Source organism: Budorcas taxicolor, chromosome 4 (assembly GCF_023091745.1).
Source record: "Budorcas taxicolor isolate Tak-1 chromosome 4, Takin1.1, whole genome shotgun sequence".
NCBI classification, from domain to species: domain Eukaryota; kingdom Metazoa; phylum Chordata; class Mammalia; order Artiodactyla; family Bovidae; genus Budorcas; species Budorcas taxicolor.
This window is the reverse complement of record NC_068913.1, coordinates 28,516,602-28,527,116: the sequence shown is the minus strand read 5'-3', so window position 1 is coordinate 28,527,116 and position 10,515 is coordinate 28,516,602. Positions and strand designations below refer to the sequence as shown.

The 10,515-nt window shown below is 39.2% G+C and overlaps 1 protein-coding gene across 1 annotated transcript; it reads left to right on the top strand.

The window, feature by feature from the left end:
• Positions 1-1,388: 1,388 nt before the first annotated feature.
• PRPS1L1 (phosphoribosyl pyrophosphate synthetase 1 like 1) lies at positions 1,389-2,378 on the top strand. The gene has a single exon (XM_052639169.1). The coding sequence runs from the start codon at positions 1,389-1,391 to the stop codon at positions 2,376-2,378; it is 990 nt and encodes a 329-aa protein (XP_052495129.1).
• Positions 2,379-10,515: the final 8,137 nt, after the last annotated feature.

Below are 10,515 nucleotides of genomic sequence, written 5' to 3'. Positions count from 1 at the left end.
GCAAAGAGAACCCGGTGCCCCACAGCTAGAGAGTAGCCCCCGCTGGCCACAGCTAGAGAAAGCCCACATGCAGCAAGGAAGACCCAGGCAGCCAAAAATAAATAAATAATTTTTTAAAGACTTCCATAATTATTTGATGTTTTGACTATATTACTTAATTTTAAAAACATAAATATATTATGCATATTTTTATGAATTTTTTCACATTAAAAAATACATTGGATACTTCTATATGATTTCTTTCACATGACTATTACAATCTCTTTAACAGCAGCCCTGTATACCAACTATACCTTACCTGATAATTTAGCTATTGACAGACATTAATTGGTTTCCATATTTTGCTTTTATAAGCAATTCTAGAGAGTTACTATTCATCATTCACCATCTTGTACTCTGTAAATGGCTCAACAACTTGACATACATAATACCTCAGGAAATTTTGACTAAAAGAATTAATACAGAAAGAAATAATTATCAATATATTTTAAGAATATTTCTAGTGAGTAGATTCCTAGAAGACACATTGAGTCAAAGGTTACATGAAAAATTTCCCTCACAAAATCCCTCACTTAAACATCCCATTAGAGTAGAAGGAATTATCTATCATAATTTTGGCTCAACTGGTGTGTGAAATGATTTTTAGTGTTTTTTATTTTCATATGTTTATTCTTAACTTACCTTTCCTCGCTTGAAAGAACTCAGGACACATTCTAGATATTTCCTCCAGTCCAGAACTTTTCGAAGTTACGTTTTTTGCCTAACAGAAATTTTATATTTTCATTTATTCAGATTTAAGCTGCCCTTGGAAACTAAAACAGGCACTAACAGAAGGGGGGCGGGGGAAAGTTCACGAACTGAAAAAAAGTTTAATTCTCTTTAGTTTACGAGTGTGAGGTCCGTTCCAAGCAGGAATTTTTTTTTTTTTTTTTTTTAAGATCTAGGGTAGCAGTTTAACGGAGAAGGCAATGGCACCCCACTCCAGTACTCTTGCCTGGAAAATCCCATGGATGGAGGAGCCTGGCAGGCTGCAGTCCATGGGGTCGCTAAGAGTTGGACACGACTGAGCGACTTCACTTTCACTTTTCACTTTCATGCACTGGAGAAGGAAATGGCAACCCGCTCCAGTGTTCTTGCCTGGAGAATCCCAGGGACGAGGGAGCCTGGCGGGCTGCCGTCTATGGGGTCGCACAGAATTGGACACGACTGAAGCGACTTAGCAGCAGCAGCAGCAGCAGTTTAAAGTCGCGCACCGCCTGACGGGACCGGAAGCACAGAGTAACAACCAGAAGCCGTTAGTTAGAGTCTATAGTATCTGGCGCCTGAGGTGGCGCCTGGCGTAGTCTGCAGTCTGAGTTTTGCTCCTGTCTCAGCTGCCAGGGTGATCAATGGACGCAAAGAGCCTACTGCAGTTGACCAAAAAGCCAAATATAAAAATCTTCAGCGGCAGCTCCCACCAGGACTTATCCCAGAAAATCGCCGACCGATTGGGCCTGGAGCTGGGCAAGGTGATGACCAAGAAATTACGCAACCAGGAAACCTGCGTGGAAATTGGCGAGAGTGTGCAAGGAGAGGATGTCTACATCGTGCAGAGTGGCTGTGGCGAAATCAATGATAATTTGATGGAGCTTTTGATCATGATTAATGCCTGCAAGATTGCTTCAGCAGGCCGGGTTACCGCAGTTATCCCGTGCTTCCCATATGCCCGGCAGGATAAGAGAGGCGAGAGCCGAGCCCCCATCTCCGCCAAACTTGTTGCAGATATGTTGTCAACAGCAGGCGCAGATCATATCATCACGATGGACCTACATGCTTCTCAAATTCAGGGCTTTTTTGATATCCCAGTAGACAATTTGTGTGCAGAACCCGCTGCCCTGAACTGGATAAAGGAGAGTATCTCTGAGTGGAGGAGCTGCACGATCGTCTCCCCAGATGCTGGTGGGGCTAAGAGAGCGACCTCCATTGCAGACAGATTGAATGTGGACTTTGCCTTGATTCACAAAGAACGGAAGAAAGCTAGTGAAGTGGACGGAATGGTACTAGTGGGAGATGTAAAGTATCGTGTGGCTATCCTTGTGGATGACATGGCTGACACTTGTGGTACAATCTGCCATGCAGCCGACAAACTTCTCTCAGCTGGAGCCACCAGAGTTTATGCGATCTTGACTCATGGAATCTTTTCTGGCCCAGCCATTACTCACATGAACAGTGCAGGCTTTGAAGCAGTCGTAGTCACCAATACCGTACCTCAGGAGGATAAGATGAAGCACTGCTCCAAAATACAGGTGATCGACATCTCCATGATTCTTGCAGAAGCCATCAGAAGAACTCACAGTGGGAAATCTGTCTCCTACCTGTTCAGCCATGTCCCATCATAATAGAATAATGTTGGGAGTTGTGTATTAAATAAAATAAGATAAAATATATCCTGACCATTAGTTTCCCTTGATGTTTGATGAAAAGTTTGACAGAATACCCTGCTTGCTACAGCGTGGCTTTCTAAATCCCACATCATGTATATTAGATGTTTATTTTAGATTGGAGAAAGACTAATGGAAAATAATTGCTAGAATTTCCTATCTAGGTCATCTCATTCTGGGTTCTTTGATGAGTTTGTGAGCCTTGCAGCTTTAACTACAGGTCAGCTGCTGACTTCAGACTTTGAAAGTGTTGTGTGGAGTTCTTTGAAAGTAAGTGGGGAAACTTAGTGTACTTAATATGGGAATGCTTCAGGGTTTACTTTATCCGGAATAGCTAACAATGCAGCCAACCCAGTCCCCCATTGCCACCATCAAATCTCCATACCACCAACCCCTCCCTATTCCCTGTTTTCCACCCCCACCCCATCCCCAAGTATCATAAGTTCTCTAAGATCTGTGCTAAATTACATGAAGAGCCCTGTGCAACCCAAACCTAGTTTACCTGGTTGCTGAGCCACCTGCAAGGCCAGAGCAGCAGCTTTCAGACTGAATAGCCATTGGGGAGAATCATGAGAATATGCTACTTGAGAGGAAGAAAATTACTCTGTCACCATGTTTGGAGACTATGTTTTTTTTTTTTTCAATTTATTTTTAATTAAGGATAATTGGTTTACAGAATTTTGTTAATTACTACCAAACATCAAAATGAATCAGCCATAGGTAAGAGACTATGTATTTTTTGTTTCTTCACTATACCTGTTCTTTTTGATTTAGCTTTACTTCCAACCATCTTAACATTTTCCTGGTCAAATGTCTTTTTGAATCCAAATTATCAATGTAGCGGTCTTCTGGAAAGCAAATCCACTTCATACTATATAGTCTCTAAAATTTGCATTATATAGTCTCTAAAATCTCTTAAAGTTTTTGCTGTAGCGTAATCTAAATCTGAGGTTATTGATATTTCTCCCGGCAACCTTGATTCCAGCTTGTGCTTCTTCCAGCCCAGCGTTTCTCATGACATACTCTGCATATAAGTTAAATTAGCAGTGTGACAATATACAGCCTTGATGCACTCCTTTTCCTATTTGGAACTAGTCTGTTGTTCCATGTCCAGTACTAACTGTTGTTTCCTGACCTGCATAGAGATTTCTGAAGAGGCAGGTCAGGTGGTCTGGTATTCCTATCTCTTTCAGAATTTTCCACAGTTTATTGTGATCCACACAGTCAAACGCTTTGGCATAGTCAATAAAGCAGAAATAGATGTTTTTCTGGAACTCTCTTGCTTTTTCAGTGATCCAGCAGATGTTAGTAATTTGATCTCTGGTTCCTCTGCCTTTTCGAAAACCAGCTTGAACATCTGGAAGTTCATGGTTCATGTATTGCTGAAGCCTGGCTTGGAGAATTTTGAGCATTACTTTACTAGCGTGTGAGATGAGTGCAGTTGTGTGGTAGTTTGAACATTCTTTGGCATTACCTTTCTTTGGGATTGGAATGAAAACTGACCTTTTCCAGTCCTGTGGCCACTGCTGAGTTTTCCAAATGTGCTGGCATATTGAGTGCAGCACTTTCACAGCATCATCTTTCAGGATTTGAAATAGCTCAACTTTATGGCAGAAAGTGAAGAGGAACTAAAAAGCCTCTTGATGAAAGTGAAAGAGGAGAGTGAAAAAGTTGGCTTAAAGCTCAACATTCAGAAAACAAAGATCATGGCATCTGGTCCCATCACTTCATGGGAAATAGATGGGGAAACAGTGGAAACAGTGTCAGACTTTCTTTTGGCGGGCTCCAAAATCACTGCAGATGGTGATTGCAGCCATGAAATTAAAAGACGCTTACTCCTTGGAAGGAAAGTTATGACCAACCTAGATAGCATATTCAAAAGCAGAGACATTACTTGGCCAACAAAGATCCACCTAGTCAAGGCTATGGTTTTTCCAGTAGTCATGTATGGATGTGAGAGTTGGACTGTGAAGAAAGCTGAATGCTGAAGAATTGATGTTTTTGAACTGTGGTGTTGGAGAAAACTCTTGAGAGTTCCATGGACTGCAAGGAGATCCAACCAGTCCATTCTAAAGGAGATCAGTCCTGGGTGTTCTTTGGAAGGAATGATGCTAAAGCTGAAACTCCAGTGCTTTGGCCACGTCATGCGAAGAGTTGACTCATTGGAAAAGACTCTGATGCTGGGAGGGATTAGGGGCAGGAGGAGAAGGGGACGATAGGGGGTGAGATGGTTGGATGGCATCACCAACTCAATGGACGTGGGTTTGGGTGAACTCCAGGAGTTGGTGATGGACAGGGAGGCCTGGCATGCTGCAGTTCATGGGGTCGCAAAGAGTCGGACACAACTGAGAAACTGAACTGAACTGAATCTAAATCTACTACTGCCATGGAAGTAAATTTTAGGTGCATGTTGTGGTACCTTTTGATTAAGCATTTAATCTTCCTTGCATTTGGTTGGCCTCTAAGATGACTTCAGATTTACATTTAAAATTTATATTATTGTCCCTTATAGAGAAATCCAATAAAAAAATCTGCATGTGTGTGAGAAAAATTAACATCTCATTTAGTTACATCCTGAAATTTCTGGACTCCAAGAAAATTCAGACAGGCCCTAAAAGTTTCTGAAAGGTAAAACATAAGATAGTTTTAAAGAAACAATATTCAGATTTCTGTCAGACTTCTCATTTGATCTCTCAGGTAATAAGCAAAATGGAACAATACTCTTACAGCTCTAAAGGAATATTATTTTTAACAGTTTCTGAGCTTAGCCAAACTATTACCAAGTTTAAGGGCAAAATTAAGGGACTTTTATGTACTAAAGGACTCAGAAACTTTACCACCATAAAAGGGTCCTGAAAGTATTACTTGAGGATACTGAAAACAGAAACTATGCTCAACTAAGAGGAACATATGGAATAAAAGAGGTGATAGTGAGCTGAGAAATAACTGAAACTGATAGAAACATAGTTTTGTGAAATTATGAATATCATTATAATTATTAAGGTAAAATTAGACCAATGATTGAGTCACAATGTAAAGCAAATTTTTAAAAAATCTATAAACAAGATTCCAGGTAGTAGCCACAAAACATGAGGGGCTAGGATTAGTTTGTGTATATTAACTGTCTTATTACTTTTGGAAAGGCCGTTAATGACATGAATGATTGACATTATAGAAGAAAATAACTTTAAATAAAAGTTTTCTACAACTTAAGAACAAGCTAGAGAAGACAAGAATGGGATAAATTACTTCCAAAATCCTAGACAGAAAAAAAAATGGCATGTTGTTGTTCAGTCCGTCAATCCTGTCTGTCCAACTCCTGACCCCATGGACTGTAGCATGCCAGGCTTCCCTGTCCTTTACCTTCTCCCAGAGCTTGCTTAGACTTATGTCCACTGAGTCCATGATGCCATCCAACCGTCTCATCCCTTGTTGTCCCCTTCTCCTCCTGACATAATGGCACAGTAAACAAAGTAAATACATCCAGCTGAATATAGGAAATAGATGAGGAAGAAAACAAAGTAGAAAATACCAAATATTTGTTATCACTACTAAAGTCAATACGTTAAATTAAGAGATCAGTTATCAGAATGAGTAGCAAAAATATCTAATGACATGCTGTTTAGGGGAGACACATCAAAACAAAAAAATTGGATATAAAAGGATGATGAAAAACATACCAAGTAAATGCTTACCAAGAGAAACTAGGAGTGTTACTTCCAGTCAAAGTAAAAACAGAATATTTTTCTGATTATGAATCTTTATGAACCTAACAATTCAACATCAAAGTCTAGGAGAAAAAATCCATGAGAATATAAGGAGAAATGTATAACTTACAGAGTGAAATTTTAATAGAACTCTCACATAAATAATCAAGAAAAGATACTATAGGATTTAAATAACTCCATATTACATTAACCATGCATAAAATTTAAACAAGTAATTCACATTTTCCTAGCTTAAATGAAAACATTTATAATATTAAAGATGCAATAAGTCACTAAAAGTCTTCATAAATCTTTAAAAAAGAATTTATAAAGACCACATATAGTAAATGGATATACAATCATCCTGACTATACTTTGAAAAATTAAATTCTCAGTAAAACAGTAATAGAATGAAGCTTGCTTGATTTGATAAAGAAAATCTACTGGAGACCTACAAAGATATTCTTAATGATGAAGTATTGAAAATGCTCCCATTAAAATCAGGCAACTTTCAAAGCCAGTGAAATAAGGCAAAAAGAAAAGAGCTAGTAATACCATGGGGAAAAGAGGCAAATTCTCATTATTTGCAAATGTCATGATTGTCAACAAAAAGATCCAGCAGTGAAAAAATCTATTCCTACAAGAGGTCAGTAAAGTGACTGTACATCAGATAAATAAAATAATAGCCTTTTCTAAATACCAACAAATCCTAATTGAAAAAAGTTTCTGCAACCTAGCACTGAAAGTGAAAGTGAAGTCGGTCAGTCCTGTCTGACTCTTTCCGACCCCATGGACTGTAGCCTACCAGGCTCCTTTGTCCATGGGATTTTCCAGGCAAGAGCACAGGAGTGGGTTGCCATTTCCTTCTCCAGGGGATCTTCCCAACCTGGGGATGGAACCCAGGTCTCCCACATTCTAGGCAGACACTTTCCCATCTGAGCCACCAGGGACTAGAGCATGGATTTTTTTTTTTTTTAGAGCAATAAAATCTCCATAATAACCAGCAATAAATCCCCAAACTGTAGGGCTTGTATGAAAAACAACTGCTAAAAGATACAAAAAATATCTGAACAAATGCATTATGATTCTAAATATGAAGAACAATATGAGTTACCTCAAATCTAGTCGGTATAAACCCAATAAAAATCTGAAGATGTTTAAAGAAAACTTGTAAGCTTATCTTAAAGTTAATCTAGAAAAATGAGACTTAAAATATTCAAGTTCTTTTTGAAAATGTTTTTATACTACAATATGTTAAACATTGTAAAGCTACAGTGATAGGACTGATGTATTGATGCAGGAATGAACACATAAATTAATACTACAGAATTTAGGTTCCTGAAACAGATCTAGGTATACTTACGGGAATTTAGTACACACATAGCCTATTTAGTGGAGGGATTGTATTACTGGAAAAAATGAGCATAACTGAATCAATTCTATAGGAGAATCATTATTACAAAGTCCCTCTGGAGATGCTTTCCTGATAATACTGATTTGGCAACCACCCTTGAAATCTACTCAGATTCTCTGAAATGGGGGATAAGATTCCTGCCATAGTTGTTTTTTTGTTTTTGTTTTTGTTTTTCCCTAAGTATCTTCACACAAATGTTGATCAGTCAGATAATGGTGATGCTAATAATGGGCTTCTTAATGTCAACTTTCATTTATCAATTAGACTTCCTTTGTGGCTCAGATGGTAAAGAATTTCCCTGCACTGAGGGATCTAGCTCCTTGATGATCTTAACTTTCTGCTTTCTTGATTATATCCTGGAAAGCACCTCCGGCCTCTTTAAAACTTCCACTTCAAGTACCATCATAACATTATACCTTGTTTATATGAAGAATAACCAATATTACTTTTACATATGTAAGCAGTAATTTTGGAGAAACTGTTCTGAGAATATGAAATAGGTGAATAGTAAATACCACACACTGCAGAATATACTCACCCCATGGTTAGAAAAGTAGCAGGTTCCCTAGCTGAAAGTTACAGTGTGCTCGTGCTTATTGGCCAAAAGTTGTCTAATACACTCAATAATTTTATCACATACCAGTTCATATATATGATAAAACTGTCATATAATGTCATTGGCTAAATAACACACCAATCAGTCTAAATAACTCACTACTAACTGGGATACTGGTTTTGTTTTGTTCTGTTTTGTCTTTAAATGATGCACAAAAGTAAAACCCAGAAGGAATGGTTATAAAAAACAAACTGTAAAGCCCTGGAAGAACATGTGGAATAACTTTTATACTCTTGTAAAAGAGAATTTATAAAAATTTATAAAAGATGAGATTGAGGCATGACTTCCAGGATTCTACAGACAGGAAATAATATGCTGACAGAGCGACTCAGCTGCAGACATGCGGTACTCTTTGAGAAAAATAAAGAATGACCCTAAGGGCAGAGATGCCAAGAGTGGTGCAAAGGCCAGCAGTGTCACTGAGAGAGGACTAGAAGCTGGCTGAGCCTTTGCTATGAACCCAGAGACTGATGGAGCCACCGTTGCAGCCCCCGAGGCTGGAGGTGTGGACCCAGCAAGTGGAGCATCAAGTCACAGAGAATCATTCCCAGCCCTTAGCACCTAAAGAAATCTGCCCTATGGGATTTTAAACCTGCTTGGGATGCGCAACCCCTTTATTCCTTCAGATTTCTCGCTTTGGGAATAGGAGTGTATATCCCATGCCTGCTTCATCGTTGTATTTTGGAAGCAGATAACTTGTTTTCTATGTTCACTGATCCACAGATGGAGAAAAGTTTTGCTCCCGGATGTTTCACTCATCTCTGATTCAGATGATTTAATCATGAGATTTGGGACTTTTGATGATATTTAGATGAGATTTGGAACTTAGAGTTGAGGTTGTAATGAGTTGAGACTTTGAGGGAATGTTGGGATGAGGTGAATGTGTTTTGTATGGATAGGAATTTGGCAGGGGCTAGAGAGCAGACTGTAGTGAGTTCAATAGAGGCCCCTCCCACAAAAGATACATCGGTGTCATAACCCCGAAACCTTATTTGGATAAGGTGCCCTTATTTAGAAAAAAGGTGTTTGTAGATATAATTAGGTTTCAGTTCAGTTCTGTTCAGTCGCTCAGTCGTGTCCGACTCTTTGTGACCCCATGAACTGCAGCACGCCAGGCCTCCCTGTCCATCACCAACTCCTGGAGTTCACTCAAACTCATGTCCATTGAGTCGGTGATGCCATCCAACCAGCTCATCCTCTGTGGTCCCCTTCTCCTCCTGCCTTCAATCTTTCCCAGCATGAGGGTCTTTACAAAAGAGTCAGTTCTTTGCATTAGGTGGCCAAAATATTGGAGTTTTTAGTTTTAGCATCAGTCCTTCCAACGAACTCCCAGAACCGATCTCCTTTAGGATGGACTGGCTGGATCTCCTTGCAGTCCAAGGGACTCTCAAGAGTCTTCTCCAACACCACAGTTCAAAAGCATCAATTCTCTGGTATTCAGCTTTATAGTCCAACTCTGACATCTGTAATTAGGTTTAGGTTTCCAGATAAGATCATCCTGGGCTTAGGGCGGGCCTTAAAATCAATGACAGGTATCCTTAAAGGCAAAAAGCAGAGGGATATTCGAGAGAGAGACCCAGAGGAGAAAGTGACATGATGATGCAGGCAGACACTGGAGTGGTGTATTACAAGCCAAGGATTGTCAAGGATTACAACAGCCTCCAGAAGCAAAGAGAGATCTATCCAAATTCTCCCTCAGGACCTCCAGAAACACTCAAGTGTATTGATACCTTGATCTCAGAATTTTGTCCTACAGAACTATGAAAGAATTTCGGTCACTTCCAGTCATCCAGTTTGTGGGAATTTGTTACTGGAGCTGTAGGAAACTCATATAGATTCTATACCAGGAAACGGGGCACTACTGTAACCAGCACCTAAAAATGTGGAAGTGGCTTTGGAATTAAGTATGGAGAATAGGCTTGGAAGAATTTTATTTTAATGTACATTTTATTTTGAAAAAGTTCAACAGAAGATAGATTTCAAACTTAGGTTGTGTTTAGATGATCTGTACAAACTTCAAGGTGAAGACAGCATCATTTTCTATGACATTTTGGATTTGCTACAGGCATTCTTCTGTCTAAATGGAACATTTTGCAGTGCAGCTTGGGGTGCAATCACTAGTTATTTTATGAGAAAATTTATTTCTGTGAATAACACAGTCCAGCTCAGTATCCATGAATTTAGAGAATATAACCTAGTGATCTATTGAATGCTTATCAAGCGAGGTAGAAAATTCTAATCTTGGTAAGCCACTGGATCTATGGCCCTTCAGTGCCCAAGAAGCGCTCCCTTCAAACATGGTACAACAACTTTCAAAATACCATTCTTCAAACTTATGGGGTCTCCTATGCTAAAAAA

Bases quoted from the DNA above. Each gene is read 5' to 3' on its own strand.
- PRPS1L1 (XM_052639169.1), top strand. From the start codon at position 1,389: ATGGACGCAAAGAGCCTACTGCAGTTGACCAAAAAGCCAAATATAAAA.